This window comes from Camarhynchus parvulus, chromosome 1, assembly GCF_901933205.1.
Source record: "Camarhynchus parvulus chromosome 1, STF_HiC, whole genome shotgun sequence".
Lineage (NCBI taxonomy): Eukaryota > Metazoa > Chordata > Aves > Passeriformes > Thraupidae > Camarhynchus > Camarhynchus parvulus.
This window is the reverse complement of record NC_044571.1, coordinates 67744675-67762937: the sequence shown is the minus strand read 5'-3', so window position 1 is coordinate 67762937 and position 18263 is coordinate 67744675. Positions and strand designations below refer to the sequence as shown.

Below are 18263 nucleotides of genomic sequence, written 5' to 3'. Positions count from 1 at the left end.
AAATAGAGTAAATAAGTCTAAAACCTTTTTATCTTCCCCACACTTGAAATGTGCTTTCATGTTTAAATATAAAAACTTCAGCATAATTGAAGTATTACTGAGCATTTACAATGATATCCATGATTCTTGTGAGACATGGAAAAAAATAACAATGAAAACTAAAATACAGTAAATACTTGATACAAATAATAGACAATAAAGGAAGATAATTAATATAGTTGGGGAATCCTCTTTTCTACACATACACATAATTCAATATATTAACAATGCATGTGCTAGTGAGACATTTTAAATTCTGTTTTAAAATAATTAAAACATAAATTTGCACAATAGGTGTAGAAAACCACAGAAAGATACTTCATCATATACCTGGATTTTCAGCTCTCATGGTATTCAGACTTCACTGACAAAGTAATTTTTAGGGCCTATTAAAAAATTGTCTACAATTAAAAAAATATGCTGGCTTTGCAATTTTCAAAATTCTGATACTGTGACACAAAATGAGTAGTAGATAACCATCTAAATTCTTTTCATTATATACTCATGTTCTTGACAAAATTTCCTAGTCAATGTTTGGTCATTCAGTTGTAAGGAAGTCAAGAGTAGTTACATTATTTCAGCTAGCAGGGTAGCAATAATGCTCATCTGTACAAAATCCTACAAGCCTGAAAATATAAACTGTTGCATTGAACTACTTCAACAATACTGAACACAAATGTATTTTATTAATACAACAAGCGGTTAGAAAAAAGGCAAAGTGAACACTTACAAATTCATAATTTTTTTAAGAGAAAAAGAGCAGTAAGTTAGTCTCCATGCTGGCTCATTCTTTGTTATGTGCTAAACAGATTACATTGGCTATGCCAAAATTAGGAATGCAAGATGGTTTTACAGAATTATATCCACTATTAATATTGAATTGATTCATCCTAACTGTGGATTGGGAATTAACAGCCTAATTCTTTAAAACTTCATTTTTATCACAAATGAAAGAAACTGACTTAGAAAGACACAGCTGTGAAATTTCAGTGGTTTAGTGATAAAATTCAGAGTTTTTTTCAGTCAGCACAAAAGAAGTTGGTGGTGTGCCAACATCATCACAGTTTATATAGTACCGACGAGAATAAATAAAAAAATAATTCAGGTTGCACAGTTCATGACTGGTGAATACTGTACTGGCAGAATGTTGCTTCACCTGCCACATGAACTTCTGAGACCAAAAAAGAAAGGAAAAAACCCCAAAACCCCAAGAAAACAACAACAAAAAAATTAAACCTCTTAACTGAAGTCAAAAAACACATGCCAAAATTTTGCCAATTGGCAATGCATGCCAAATAGAACTAAAGGACAGCCCAGAACATAACTGATTTCAAAAAAACCTCCAAAAAGGTAAGAAGACTAAATAACTATAATTGAAATTCATTATTACATAAATAAACTCTTCTTTTTGAGCTTTACTTCTCTTTTAAAAAAGATCCTTAATATGACCCCTTCTTTAAAAAAACTGCTCAACAGTTATCTAATATATGACATCATTGTCTTAGATTTCCAAAGAAAGACCACTATATGCCATACTGTATTAAATATTTTAGTAAAATCCAAGGTCTTACAACTTCAAGTTTTAAAAAACATTAAAAGCACAATTTTATTTACATGCAAGTCCATTAAAAAGAACAACCTCCAGAAGAAAATAGGTCTTGAAATAGGCCTATTTAAAACACAGAAAATCACTACTTTATTGGAAGTGATGATGTGTTTTAAAAGGGCAAATAACAGATTCTTATTAACTGACTGCAACTGTGTTACTGGCTACTGGAAATACTGAAAGAACTCCATGAGTCTGTATTGTCTCCCCACCTATGTCTTCTCTGCAGAGGTGGTCTTTGAGTGTTTTTGTGGGGAGGTACCACTGAATTCATGACAATAGGGATGGATATTTGATATTCATATCGTTCCAACATCTGAGCAATCTTCTCACGAGTGACTCCATGCTTATTCCTCCTACAAAAACAAAAATTTCAATAAATTATCTGGTATGTTTATAGCTATATATAGTTATATCTAAGTAAATATATATATATATGTGTAAAATTGTATGTTACAGTCTCTAAGAAAAAACCCTCTAAATTCTCAATTTTTCTTCTTGTTCTCTTTATACTATATCCTCATTCTCAAGGTATTCAACTTGCATTAAGGTTTAACAATTCACAGCTGCATATATTGAAAACAGTAAACAATACAGTTGTTCTTCTCCATACACAAATGTGATGTTATTCACTATAACTATGCACTTGAATTACCCTAGAAGGATTTTACTAAAATTCATCAGATTTTACAGGGTATACTAGCTAATGAGTAGAGATTAATAATAGCAGAGACTACTCCTTATGAAAGAAATGTTCAAACTAGCATAAAATACGCAACTACACTGTTTCAAGACTTAATGACAGAATATTTTCTCATCAAGAAACCTCTACAGAATAAGAAGTGGCCTTAATTCTGAACCAGAACAATACACTCAGAACACTTTAATCTACTAGTTGTAACTTGTACTTGTTGTAAATTCAGAAATGTGGTGAAACACATGTAAGGGAAAAGGTATCAAAGGTGCTGTCCTATTCTTGTAGTGCCCAGTAACCACCTACTTTAAGGGAGAACTTGGTCTATTAAGAACCTGAGCACATTATATGCGAGCATATATATATATATATATATATATATATATATATAAATATAATCTCCTCAGTATTTATGGAATAGGACCTTAAAATCCATGTTAGCAGAGAATTTCAGTCTCTGCCAGAAAAAAACCACAAGCCTCATGCACAAACTGAATGTCAGAGAATTGACAGAATTGTAACGGAAATGAATCTAAAAGAAGAGACATAAAACAGAAACAAAAGGTTATGACAGCATAAACAAGCATTTATCATAACCCAATACTTCTTATTGCCAAGAAATAATGTCCACGCTAAATTTTGTCCCCAACAAACCAACAGGGAATATATTTCTGCATCTTTGTACTTTCTCCCAGGGACAGAAGAGGTATGGGCCTTAACAACTTGATTGGCTCTACAGAGGAGAGAACAGGCTACACTGGAAAGACAATATTCCATACAGAAGTATTTTAGAAGACTGATTCCTCGCCACTAGTCCCCTCAGGACTTGATGAGTATTATTATAATAAAGAAGTAAGTATCAAATTGACAAGAGCTCAAAGTACACGGCAGGTAGCACACTGATTTCACATTCAGAATGGAAGCAGAACTGGTGATCACACAACTATTCAAAATTACATTGGCTCCTTAAAGGTGCATTTTATCAGCTTGCTTTCTGTGAAGAAAATGCTTAAGCAGAGCATTTCCCTCACACTCTTCCCTGGGACAACAACAGAAGCTGGAGTGATCATCGCATGTGGCTCATCATTTAAATGCTTTTAATTTCTGCATTGCACTACAGCAGCCCAGGAGCAGCTGCATGTTGAAGTAATCACTTGGTGAGTCTTAGCAGTTTTGATTTTATTCACAAATATGACTAAGGGTAATGACAGAGAAAAAAGTCAACCCTCTAGAAACATGTGGATTTTATAAAGCATCTGACATTTGTGACAGACAAAAAATGAGAAGAGCAGGTCTAAGTCTTTTAATGCCAAATGGTGGAAGCAGAAAGTTATTCAATATTTTCCTATCAATATTCAATATTTCACTATCTTAGTACTCCTAGAAAAAAATTACAGCTCAAGTGCACTGGACACAAAGTGCACACATCCACAATTGAATGCACTAGTGCATAATCGCTTCATAAAAGACGAAGTACTTCTCCTTGCAAAATAAGGCAGGATAATAAAATCACCAGCAGCAAAATTGCATCAAGCATAGAAATTGATTTAAAAAAGAAAATCAATTTGCTGTATAGTGTCATTTAATACTGGTATCTCCTCTTCAGGCATGTCTTCACTCATTTTTTGGCAGCTTCGCTATGCTGAGAGAGCATAAAGTCATCTATCTGAACCAAACCAGACATACCAGCAAAAGCTCCTAACAGATAGGGGAGGAAGACTGTTTTGCATGGAGGAACATAGAATCTATTGATAAAAGCTAAAAAACCTATTGATAAAAGTTCTGCCACTAATAAATGCTTTCATACTACCCTTCACCACTGCACTCTCAGCAAGCTTGCTGATGAAACAAAACTGAGGAGCCCTCTCTCAAAGTAACTAAAGAACAAAATGAAAACTTACATCACCACCTTTATTAAATTCACAAAAAATAAAGTTTCCAGGCAATGGGCCTCTGTTTAAATATTTAAAGCAACCAGAACTGCTATAATATTTCTAGGAATCTTCTAAAAACTGGTAACAGCACTTCACAGTTCGAGGGTTTTGCTCTGGGAAAGATATAAACTTTACTCCTACAATTAATAATTGAACAATATAATTCAACAGTAACAACACAACAGTTTATCCTGTTGCTTGTTAACATCATCTGGAAACATGAATTTTCCTGGAAAATTAGTCCATTTTGTGTAATGGAAATTTTAAGTGCCTGATGACTAAGATTCCTAATTTGGCTGTGCTGCATGCCAAACTAGAAAAACTTACTATCATTCTACAGAGAGAGAATTCTACATCTCTAGAAACAAGTGAATGGTAGCTTACGATCAAAAGGTGCAAACTTTAGAACATTTATAAACCCAATAGAGTCCAAGTCAGTAAAATAAGCATTAGACATATATATAAATGCACGTATTTCATGCACTGTAGGGGCTACTTTACAAAGCTGAAACAATTAGAGGCAAAGTCAGCTGGATGTATATAAAACAAAAATCAGTAAGAGAACTCTGTCATCAACTGTGAAAATATTACACTACTTTTCAAACAAAGAAATATCCTTGAGCTAGTTTGATACCTCATAGATTCCTCAAGCAGATATATCTAGACAAAAAGAACATTAACCAAGAAGAATAAGCAGCTTCCCAAGCACTCTCAGAACCCAGAAGTTCAATGACCCATGTTCAGCAGTACTCCAAGTCACATCTACACATGTCCAATAAAATTTTAATATTGACATTTTGGGCCAACAAGATGGAGCTGGTCTACCTGTTTATCCATAAAAATGCCATGTAAAGGTGTATCTCAGAATGCCAATTTAAATAAAATACATTTCATACTACTAGTAAAGAACTTGAGAAAACATTTTGGAAAAAATATAACTTACTGCATATATATTTATGCATTCATATTTATCTGCCTATCTATCTCTATATATAAAGTACCATGTTTTCTGTAAGAGAAACCTTACTTTTCTAGTTCTTCAGGATCAAACTTCCACCAAGTATCTGGCTCATGGAATTCCACTCTGTATCCTTTTTCTAGAGCCTGCAGCAAGTAAAGAAATATGTGTGATGTATACCATGACCACATAAAGCATAAGAAAAAAGTAGAAGACAAATATAATAAACAGATGCAGCAGCATACTCTGCTGTGGTACTGTGCCGAATTTCACTTACATGCAGCCTGTCTTAGCTTTCATTTCAGGCTAAGCAAATTAAATCAAGTCAATTCTTGAATTGATCTACGCCATTGCCACACCAATTACTAATCATTATCAATAACCAGTCTCTCTCTTTAAAAACGTGAGTAAAAATGTTTCTAGATAAAACCTATCAACTTATCCCATCGCAGCGAGGGTAAGTCTAAGTCTAAGCTGGTGACAACCATGCAACAAAACCTACCACTTCCACATAAGGCTTCATTTCCCAGGCTTGAGTATTAGTGTTGTCTATTATAACTGGAGATTTTCCCTGCTCCATTGCTTGCTTTGCTGAAATGAAAAATTGTGCAAGTTAATAAACCACATGTAACTCGAACAAAAAAAAAACCCAAAAAAAACTGCCCCAGATTTCCTTTCACTAATCTACTCTGACTGAAACACTCTGTTCTGAGAGAAAGAATAAAAGGTATGGGGAGGAATGAAAATAAGTAGAAACAAGAACCTGATGCCCAAAGAAACAAGGTTATCTGTATTTAACTCCGAACCTTGTAGAAGTTCGAAATTTAATGTGTATATATACATGAATTAAAGTATAAAAACCACTTGAAATACTTCTATATATGCTTTGCTAAAATATATATACTCCTTTTCATATAGACTCTTAATACTCATAGATGTTAGGCTACACTTCTATTTCCTTTATATAACACAGCTTAATGGGATGCCTTTTGTTCATTCCAACCTCTCTTCCGGTTCCACTCATGGGCATCACCAAGCTGAGCAGCATTATAGGTGTATCCATACTGCTGACGAAAATAATCATCGGTGCTGAGCACAATGCCATCACAACTCTGACCAAGCAGAACACTGTTAAAGGAAAACACAAAAACATATTTACCTCTAATTTTTAGATCAACACATTAAAAAAATATAACTAAAATAAATTGAACTGCAACCTATTTCTGAACTTCTTGCAAACTTCAGACAGATTTATAAAAAGCACTCCCATATACATTACCAATAATTCTAATCCAAATCAAAGCAATATTTCCTCTCTCTACTATTTCTGTATTTGTTGTTTCTTCTTCACTCCCAAGGGATGTTTGTATTCATCTAATTTTATGGCTATACTGCAGTAAGTACGTCATAATAATTCAATATTTGCTAACACTTTCCATCTCAATCCTCAATTGGAAATATGTCTAGAAAGCAATCTGATCATGAGAACTCCCCGTTCTGCCAAATGTAAACCTAGTTTCAGAAAGTCCTTGGCAACTGGTGTTTAAAGGAAAACCTTATATAACTGAGACAACAGTACAATTCTGTTTAAAGTCCAGCCTACAGAATAGGTGTAGATTGGACTTTCTTAAGAGACCCCTTGTCTCTTTTTAATTCTATGGTATATTTAAATCTGAAAACAGAAAAAGTCCATTAGTGCCACAGAGCCCTCTGCAACACTCAGATATTTATGGAAATTTAGGCAACTATTCCAGCTCAGAAATTGGCAACATACCCACAGGCTACAAAAGCCAAACTGCACTAGCAGTATGTGGGACTGCACTACTGCTGAGGTGGCAGGAACAAAAAAGAATTGGCCAGATCCCAAATAACTTACGGGAACAAAGATATGCTAGTTCTAAGTTACCAAGCTTTCCCATGTACATCTGCAGGAAGAGCCACTTGAACGTAATTCCTACACAAGGAATTTGCTGTGTTTTGCCACCTGTCACCAACAACAGGCCCGTTATGGTTGCTTCAGGACAAATAGCAAAGGTATTTGAGAAAGCAGAGCATGATACACTTAAAGTTCAGCCGCTTTATTTGAACACTGATCAATAACTGGTTTTGTTATAAATATTATAAATTTATATTTATATAAATTATAGGTTTTGTTAGAGCCTAGATCTTTCAATAGGGTGTGTATTACACTGGTTTATAAGAGTGCAGAAGGATTAATCATCTATTTTTGTTCTAAATAGATCAAATGGTACCAGTAAATTGTACACCACACACAGCAGCAATTTTTTTATCCCTCTTCCTCTCTTGTATAAAATATTTAACAATTTTTTATTCATTAAATTACTTGGCTGTGATTTCACACATGGCTCAATTCTCTTATTTACAGTATGCTACATTAGCCAATTAATAATGCAAGAAAAACTGGATACGTCTTCCACACTCACTCCTTGTGCACTGAATGTATACACACATATCCTAAAGAACCATCTGCCTTAATATAAAAGATAGCAAATAATATCTGGGATTTCTCTATTGGCTGACTAGATGGACACACCTCTACAGTTCCTAGGGGCCTGAGTATCAGGTATCTATAGGAATATATGAACTGACAAATCAGCAGTAATGAGCCATTGATCTTCATTTTTATTTCTAAGAACTGACTCTATTTGCTCATGTTCTGGAGAATAACTCACTGAATTGAATTCTTCTTGTATCTTCCAAACATCATTAGTAACAATAAAGAATTATAGTGACAAGGGTTCAGAAATCTTGCAAACCCATCAACAAAGTGTATTCTTGAAATTGTTTGTTAGTATTCCTTGAAGTTCAGAACACACCACAACTATTAATGGACCAATATAAGTGAAATAACAGATTTAATATAGTAAACTCTATTTGCAATAATCCTAAACCCACAGAACTTGAGAAAGCAAAGTAGTTACCAAAGAGGCCAGAGTAACTGAGCCCTTACCCCATACACAACACACAAGCTATCACAGAATCATGAGTTTATGAACTGAAACTTCAAATACTACAATAATGACTGGAACCTCTTTCTAAATTGCGAAATTAAATCATAAAACATAACATTTTAAAAGCATGACAATTACCTCTTAGAAAATTCCTAGTATTTAAACTTTTAAAATTCAAAGCAGAAAATTATTGGTAGACATCATATGGAATAGTTCATTTACCTCTAACATGTGTTTGGAAATAAAATTTATCCTAGGCCCATGAACTAGAGAACAGAAAGAACAAAAAGCGTATCTATAGAAAGAAAGCATCACTACTATCTAAACCCACAGAGATGATATTCTGCTTTTAAGAGATGAAAAAAGAAAAAAAGATAAATGTATTTCTAATGAGAGTCAAATTCCAGGTTAGTCAGTATGTGCACATGCTTGAAATGAGTAGCATATTATCCAACTGCTGGAATACATCCTTTTCACCCTAAACCTTCCCTCCAAGCAAACACCACCTTTGAACACAGTAGGACACTGAAATTAAAGCAGCTCACCTACTTTTTCCAGAAATACTACCTGATCTAATAGAAGCTATTATCCTGACATACAAAAATCTCATGTTGAAACCAAAATATTAACTACTCAGCAAACCAATACACATTTTTTCCAATGCATGTGTACATACATGCACACACACAAATCCTTTTAAAACAGTCCCCAAATATGTATCCTGGTTAGCCTACTTTGATAAATGATTTTATAATACAAAGATAAATAATTCACCTATTTAAAATAGCTACTATATTGTGGATGAGGAAAAAAAGTAGGCAGTAACTAAATATAGTTTCAAAATATGCAGCATTACTGAGCTCCTCTAAAAGCGCTGTTTATAACATAAACATAGTTATATAAATAAATATGTAATTAGAAACAACAGCACACCACTGCTTCTACACCCCACTATAAAAATTAACTCTAACTCTTCCCTCCAGAAGATTTTCCTCTGAGAATAAACGGCCCCAGAAAAGACAACTGTCTTTTTATGTTACTGGATTTAACTAAAACCAGACTTCTTAAATGACACCAATATGTGCTCTTTCAATTTCATTAAGCTCTCTTTCATTCAAGTTAATGCTTAAGTATTTATGGAGAAAAGGCAAATTGCAACTGCTGCCAACTTCAGTAGCAAAATATTTTAAAAATACAAGTCTCTTTTCCTGTAACTTTTACCAGGACTGTAAGATCACATTATCATCTACTTCTAATTGTAGCAGACTTTGGTTACTTGGGCTAAAGCTATCACTGCTGGGTATCTGTCCAGCCTAACTGCTTTCTAACATTTTTAACTAAAGGCTCAATCTCTTCCAAAATCAAGGAGAAAATAAAGCATTTATTTTTTAAACAGAAGTATTTTGTTATGCCAAGTTTTTCTCTGAGAAATTTTGGATTGAGGAAGTGAAATCGGACAAAGTACATGCATTTGTTTGCCCTGCAAAAACTTTTTGTAAATCTGCCCAAGGTATACAACTTTAAAATGTCATGTGCACAGCAAATAGTAGTGAAAAGAACTCATGATTCTCACAGCGAACCCAATCCTGAACAGAGCAATCTGGCAGTGGTAGGAAGCTGATTCAGGACCAATATTGCATTATAAGAACACATTTCTCCCAACACACAAATGGCAACAAAAGGAACAAAATTGGCCTAAAATAGGAGGACATGGGAAGCATAGTGGTATAAACACTGGAACAAGCAACTTGGTACTGGCAGTAGAGCTAGGAAACAGGGCCAAGGCAGAGTGAAGCAGAGGGAAGACATTGGCATAATGAAGTTGGGAGGGAGATAATACCACTGACTGAAACAGGGAGAAAATGAATCTGGGAATAAATGGGATGAAGACTGAAGAGGGAACTAAGAAAACAGCTTAGTATTTAGAAGCAGATATGGAATTAGTGAGCACAGACCAAAAGCCATGACTGGATATGAACAGGAATACAAAAATGGAAATGGATGGTTAAGAAACAGATTTCGTATGAGTCTCGGTGGCTAGGATTGTCTAAGTCAGGTGGACACAGGAAATAAATCCATGAGATGAGGAGAGCTCCCCAATGAGCCAGAAATGGCTGATGTTATGCCCATATTTAAGGCAAGTAAAGATAAAGACCCAAAGAACTAATGGCTGCTCAACCTCACCTAAGCTCTGTCCTGGAAACAATGGAGTGCATCCTCAGAATCTATTTCCAAACACGTTAAGAAAATTTGGATAACCAAGAAGAGCCAGTGTGGGGTTTGCAAAAGACAAGCCATTCTTCACTGACCAGAACGCTTACTCTGATGAAACAAGTGCATTTGTCAATGAGGACCGAGTGATGAATGCAGCATACTCAGAAATTATCAAAGCTTCCAACATCATCTCCCAGCCAGTAACAAGCAGAGAACAATAAAGGATATAGTAAGATCACTTTTTCAGCATCTTCATCACAAACCTGGATGATGAGGCAGAGCACTTGCAGATGACACCAGATTAGCAGTGATGCATCAATCCAGAAGGCCACAGAGAAACCTGAGAACTGGGCTAAGCAAAACATCAGGAAGCTCAACAGAGAAAGAGTAAAGTTCTACAAATGATGAAACCTAAGCCTCAGCACAGGCAGGAAAGTGAGTGGTTGAACAGCTCTGTTGAAAAGAGTCTGAGGATTACAGTGGACATCAAATGAGATGAGTGAATGGTGTACCTTCATCAAAGACGAGGCAAATCACAACTTGGGCTTTAGTAGAGGAAGCATGGCCAGTAGATCACCTGAGAAGGTATCACCCACACTTTACCCAGCTCTTGTGTGGTCGATTCTGAAATACTGTATCCAGTGTGGGACTTCCCAATTCAAAAGACATGCTGAAAAACATGGGAGGGCTGAACAGATGGCTACCAAGAAGACTACAGGCATACAACCTCCACGGAGAGGTTAATAGCAGCTGGGCTTGTTTAGTCCGGCAGTGGAGACAGTAAAAGGTCTGATGTCAACCTATTACAGTGAATAAACCTCTCCCTCATCAGAAGGGAAACTGCAAAGAACATGAGCCACATTCTACCATGTAACAACACGTTATTACACAGGACATGCAAATTATGTCTTCAGAACTTTATTTTGGAGATTAGGAACAACTTCCTTATTTAGGTGGTTTGTACTGCACTAGAGAAGTTTGGTGAGACCATAGAAATCTCTGAGGCATTTTTAAGCTCAGGTCGGACAAAGACATACCTGACCTGATCCAGCAATGGTGACAGACCTCCTCCACTATTCTCTTCTAAAAAACATGTCCATAATCCCAACTGTTTAGTTGGAATGGAAGAGTCAAAACCAAAAATAAACTTCAGTGGAAGATTCGAGACAGACACAAGTTAAGTTTGCAAGCAGGAAGAAAAGTGTCTGTACTTAAAAACCCTTACTCCGTGCAAAACACAAACAGAAATCTGATATTCCAAGGTCTCGCTACTGGCTCTGCTGTCATTTCCAGCTTGGGAAACCCACTCACAAGATGCACTTCATTGCCCTCTAGTGCTGATCCACACAGACAATGCCAGCTTTCTGCTTTTCCTTCACAGTTATTTTACTGGCACAAATAGTAAAGGTTTGTCTGCAGCTGCCAACAATGCAAATATCTGCAAAGATACCTGTGGGTACTAATATGGCATCAGATATAACATCATTGTTGTCCTAGGCTATGCTGCAGAATTCTATGATGTTACACAGAAGAACATGTTCAAAACATATTTATTAAGACTTAACTATTAATAAAGGTATTTTCCCCATCAGCACCCATTAATTCTGGGATGTTTCTTTCCCAAGGATATCCAAGACCCATGATTTCATGGGAATTAACAACTGCAACCAAGCATTAAACATATGAAACTGCATGTAATTGAATACACTGAAAAACAAGCCCCATGCTGTTCAAATTCTGCACTCACTTTTGGTAACTATTCTTAACCTTGATCTCATAGTGCCCATTTTCCCATCTGCTAAACAAAATTAGTAACTGATCTCACTAATGAGAGATGGAAAAAAGCACAAATACATGTTCATAAAAACCTGAAGATATTTAGAATTTTTCAGATTATATGAGTCATATATTTGGAGAAAGATTTAGAGACAATTTATCACACCAAACCCAGAAAACAAATATATTTTGTATCTTCATATTAAGTTTTATCCAATCTCTAAATTGAATGAGGCAGCTTTTTCCACAGGGTTATTTTTAAAATGTTTTATGTTGCCTTCACATATTAAAGGAATTATTGCAGTAATACCAAATGGGGACATGCAGCTTCAAAAATGCAGGCTTGCAAAATACAGCAATCAGTAACTGTAAAAAAATTATCGCAAAAACAACTGAAACATGTAAAAACCATACCTCTTAGAGATTTCTAGCTGCAATATGTCTCCTAAATATCAGGAAAAAATCCACTAATAGAATGTTAAATAGAATGTTACTCCTTTATATTAGAAAAAACAAATAAGAACATGATGACTGAGTCTATTCCACAGACTCCTCACATACAACAGATGATAACTACAGAAGACATCCTGTGATGTAGTTTCTGGATGAAACTCAATCAGTAAGTACTGTTTCAAAAACTTTTTTTTTTATATACACAAGACAAACTTACTTTCACTTAAATACAGGTACCATCTGTGCTCTGTCCCCTTTCTGTGTTTTTTAAAGTAGGCCAAAAAAACACAAAGGGAAAATCCAAGTTGGAGGTATTACCTGTTTTTAACCCTGTCAGACTTCAAGTACATTTGGAAGAAAAAATGTTTTTATTGTGCGTTGCTCACAAACAAGGAAGAGTAATTGACAGACCATACTATGAAAAAAGGGAATGAGATAATGCTCAGTTTCTTCAGTTCACCAAAACCAGGTATTTTCAGGGTAGCAGCATTCTTCTAATGGCCTTCGAAAATTTTTACACAGGCATGAAAAAGGACTTCTGGTTCAGTCAAATTGACATTGTTAGACTTGATGGGAGGTTTTTTTTAAATTAGGGAATTTAAGAATTAAAAAAAAAGCAGCAGACTACCACATAGTAGTACAAAAATTTCAGAATAAAAGACTATGCAATTTAATGGATGCTCAACATTTTAAATTTAACACAGAGAGCTCCTGGTCATCAAAACTTAGAGGGAGACAAACCCCCAAGTAAATCTTTTTAATATTTACGATCACTTGCACTCTTTAAGTACAAATGATAGCTTTAAACTACTGCATTTTAAGAGTGTAATTTACAAACTGTTTCCTTAGTGCTTACAGATATATTTAAAATTCTTAAAAAATTTTACTTGAATTAACTTCTCAAACCTTAAGTCTTCACTTACCGAGAAAGTGTGGATTTCCCTGAACCTGGTAGGCCTCTTAAGATTAGAAGCAATTTCTGTGAACAACTGAATTTTTCTTCGGATAACTGCAATGAAGAAAAGTTGTGCATTCCTTCTGTACTGTCAGCTTTTGGATCATTCCAACGCTCTTCTCTGGTTTCACAGAAACCATTACTTTGGAGGCCATTCTGATCATTATTCCCATTCCTGAAGACCTGAGTATTATGGATGTCAGTATGACCAGAATAGTTGGTATTTTGATCAAGCAATGGACCATGACTGCTGATATCAGTTCCATGGTAACTTTCATAAGGAAATCTCCCATTCTGAGGAGAGGGAACATTTGGGATTCGAGGTGGGGGATCAAATATCTGAAAATGGGATTGATGGCTGAATCTAGGAGGAAAAGGTCCCTGAGGTTTTTTGAAAGATGCTCTAGTCTGCCAAGCAGGTCTGAATTCAGGCACTGAGCAGTTCCAAGTATCTACTTGGCCATTAAAGGTATTTTCAGTTTTCCAGCCACCTGTTTCCACAACTAACTGCTGCTCATTGTTTGTTTTCTGACTGTTCTGTTCCCCCAAAGAACACTGTCCATTGTCATAAAATAGGTGTGAACTGCCCAAAAGTACAGGTTGATAATTTTCTTGTGAGCTCTGACTAGAGTTAAATGGAGAGTGTTGTTGCTCAGAAATTTCAGTTTCTTTTTCCTGAACATTAGAATCTAAATTTTCATTTTCCAGCTGGTGAATTTCTTTATAGAACTGATCCAGCTGATCATCTATTTCTGGTACAGTGGCAGAAACAGCCTGCATCTTCTTTGCCTCCTTTCTTTTACATCTGTTTTCACATAATTCATTCTCATCTCCTCCAGTGTTCCTACATTCATTGCAATTGCCAGATTTGTCTGGCATGTTACTTTTGGCAGGCTTGTAAATAGGTCCTATAAAATCTTTGCTTGTAAAAAAGTCTTCATCTGATTGATTTCTATTTATTGAGAATGATGCACTGCTTTTTTCAGTGTTATCTTCACCAGCATTATTTGTAACAAAAGGGTCCTTCTCTTCTTCAACTTTAGAGTAATTCATTGATGTAAAAGGAGGATTTATATTCTGCCCAGTTTCTAAATCAAATGGCTGACTAAGCACTGGATTATTTTCAGGGAGAACTTCATTCAAGGATCCCAAGGCACCAGAAGGTATTTTCTCCTGCTTCTGCATTTCATGTTGCCCTTGGTTATCTAAGGCACACGTAGATATCCAACCATTTGATTTTCTCTCAACATCCACTTTCTTCTGAATACCTTTGTTATCATCATCAGGGAGTTTCTCACAAGTCCCTTCTATTGACTTCATTCTTTTAGAACATGGCTCAATTCCGATTTCGTCCTGACACTCCAAGAGCCTTACTGTATTTTCAGCATGAAGCATCTTAGAAAAAAGAATGAATACGTTATCAGCATGCACATTTTTGAAGTAAAGTATAAAAAAGCTGAAGTTACTCAGGCCTATGACATCACACTGTCCAAGGTCTCAACTAGAATGTACTCACCCAGCAGAAAAACACACATCACCTACCACAAGTATGGTTTAAACTAGACTGCTACGTTACTTATTGCTCATCTCTAGTAAAAAATGTTAGTGCTGTATCAGTCGAGCAGTCACATTTGATGATATGCCTTAAATAATTTACAAATCATGCTTTTAAAATGTGACTGAAAAAATAATTACATCAGCAATCTCTGACCTATGTTACCACTATTCTCTACTAGCTGTTATTTCGCCAAGTGTTTGAAATCTCTTTGAAAGATAAGGATATGCCAATTTCAAATGCACAAACTGATGCCTCACAGCATTACTAATACGACCAACAAAATGCAAATACTTCTACCATGAGGATTGTTTTCTGTCACATGAACCGAAGTCCACTAACTCATTTAGTTAACCAATCAAACAGGTTCCAGGTGGCATTTGCAATTTAGAACAAGTCAAGTAAGACGTAAAATCAAAGCTGCAATCTGTAACTATGGTCCTGGTTTTGGAACTACTGAGGACTTTTGTTAGGGACCAAGAGCATTTGCTTGCATGTCTTCTAAAATTAAACACACACATACGCACAAAAAAAATCCCTGTCCCAAACAGACTGCATTCTACGAACTAAACCACTAAGTTCTAGACAGGTTCAGAGACAAGCTGTTACAAAGCAAGATGGCACTAACCACTATGCCATGTCATTATCCATCTATTAGTCTGAATTTCTTGGATTTTGAAGACTACACAGTATGCAATAAAGAGTAAGCTCCTCCCCACCAAATAAATGCAGTTTCAAACACAAAAGAACACATTTCTCCTACTGGAAGGTTTATTCCAGTGTTTTCTGAAACATTTCAACTTTTCATGACTAAATATTAACAAAGTGCCACATACCATTCATCTTGGATAGGAAAATAATTTTCTTCTTTATCTGAAAAGGATCTGTAGGTAGTATTATGGGAAGATTTGTAAGTAGCCATTATCCCAACATGTTCACTTACAAAACTCACAAGAAAAGGTGTTACTCTAGGCACTTTATCACCTACCATCCAAAGGAAGAGAAACCTGCCATTCTCAATCTCAAACTGGCTAAACCAAGGAGATGTTACTGTCCGCACTTGACTTTAGTACCTGGAAGAAAGCATTACTGTTAGAAGGGGAAGAAACACAGCCATGCAACTGTCTCTCTTCCTCAGAATTGGTACCATGGTCTCTCCTCCTCTCAAGACTTATGTGTTGTATGCATGCCCCCAACTTCTTCACACTTCATTTTTGTCTATTAGAAAGCAAGTATGGCATTACTACTATGCACTGAGTCTATCCCGATCTAGAAAAAACATGTCCTGCTTCCTCCACAGTACTGGGGTAAAAAAATTACTCTATTAGCTTCTATGTCCTCATCTTCTGGGATGATGTTTAAGCAGACCCCATTTCATGATGGGGAATTAAAATAGCAAACCTGTGAACATTTGCTGTATGACAAGACCTCCACTGACAGAAAATGCTGCTCTGTGACTGTCCCACAAAGGAATATTCTTTCTTGCTAATCCCTAACAGACTGTCCCTCGCTAACCTTGGAGACAGTGAAGTTGCACTCAAAAGCATATCTGCCTGCGTCCTTGGCGAGGACAGAGCAAGTATGCAAAAGGAAAATTCAGTCTCTCTGATACTCTCACCTCGCGAATGGGGCAAGTCCAGGTCTATAATATTTCTGTAAAGAACTGGTTGTAAGCACTGAACCTGAGCCGGCACACAGGGATGCCAGACTTATTTACCACTTTAACTGACCTGTGAAACATCCAGAAGATTCAATCAACTAACTAACTCAAGGCCTTGAAGTCCACTTGCATAATACCTTTCCCAAAAGGAAAAATAAGGCCTATTTGGCAGAACCTACAGACAGGTGAACCGGCTGGCTCTCCTTGCACGGTGGTACGGCGGTCACGGGCCGCACAGCCCAGCGCCCCTCACATGGCACAGCAGCCGGGGGCAGCAGGCGCTGCTCCCACACCGGGCTGGCAGCGGCGTGTCCGAGGCTAAAGCACGGCCACCGGCCTCATGGCTCGGGGAGCTCTATCAGCCGCCCCGTCCCTCCTTTCCCCACGGTGCAAAGCCCACTCCTCTCCCCCACACACAAACACCTCCCTCAGCGCCGGGCCCACGTCACACAACCTCAGCAGCCGCCGGCTCCTGCGCGCTGACACCGCCATCCCCACACCGCCCCTTCCCCGCCTGCTGGTGGCACAGGTCGGTGGTAGCAGCGCTGGTGGCGGAGAAGAAGCGGCTTGGCCGAGCAGCAGCCACCTCAGCCACACGCGGGGGAGGACACGAACCTCAAGGCCGCGGCTCCCGGCGGCGGCAGAGGCAGCGCCTCCGACCGCCCACGCCCAAGATGGCGCCGCCTCCCGCTGCCCCCTCACCGCGCGCGTGGCGCCGCGAGGGGCGGAGCCTTCCCCCCCACGGCGCGCGCTCTGCCCGGCGGGAAGAGCCCCGGGGGGGTTTGTCCTGCTTTACCTTCCTGCGGGGCTGGCTGAGCGGCGCGTCGGGACGGCTGCTTTAGGGGGCATTCCGCTCTGTCGCGGAACGTGAGCTGCGTTCCGGTGAGGACTGGCACTAGTGTAAAAGCCGCCCAAGTTTCTTAGACGTGTGTTATACTTAATGTGGATTTGCAACTTTCCCTCCTGCATGTGTGAAAAATGCGTATTTTATTATAGGCTTTTCGCAAATATCAAAATGAATATTATATGTGTTGTGTAAGAAAGTTATGCTGTATTAATTCTCTTAAGTAGTGTGTTAAATATAGTTTTAGGTTATAAAAATGTTAAAATAGAAACTATGCTATGTAGGATACTTTTTTTAAAGAAAGGACTCGCAGTGAGATAGCAGCCACAGGACACCTAAATCTTTCAGAGAAAAAGAATTTATTGCCCTCTTAGCAGAAGAAACGAACTTCTTCCCGCCTCGAAGGCGCTGTTGGGATTCAGAGGAAGAAGTCGACGATGACCAGACAGAATCCTGTGTTTGAATGGAATTTATGCATCATGTATGAAGTGTATAAATATGCAACAGACTATTGCTTTTAAGAGTTAATCCTTTGTTAACGTGTGGGCTTTTTCGGGCTCATGCTGCCCAGAAAAAGGTACCCGGACATCCGTAACTCTTTGT

The 18263-nt window shown here is 37.3% G+C and overlaps 1 protein-coding gene across 1 annotated transcript in view; it reads right to left on the bottom strand.

Annotated features, from left to right (window-relative positions):
* Positions 1–17549, bottom strand: part of N4BP2L2 (NEDD4 binding protein 2 like 2) — a 35256-nt gene extending 17707 nt beyond the window's left edge. Inside the window, exons 1-7 of the mRNA XM_030947115.1 lie at positions 17432–17549; positions 16145–16229; positions 13570–14996; positions 6235–6359; positions 5734–5822; positions 5301–5377; positions 1858–2001 (exon numbers count right to left, since the gene is read on the bottom strand). Coding sequence (XP_030802975.1) covers positions 1858–2001; positions 5301–5377; positions 5734–5822; positions 6235–6359; positions 13570–14996; positions 16145–16147 — 1865 coding nt within the window. The 5' untranslated portion in view covers positions 16148–16229; positions 17432–17549. The remainder of the gene's footprint in view (positions 1–1857; positions 2002–5300; positions 5378–5733; positions 5823–6234; positions 6360–13569; positions 14997–16144; positions 16230–17431) is intronic.
* Positions 17550–18263: the final 714 nt, after the last annotated feature.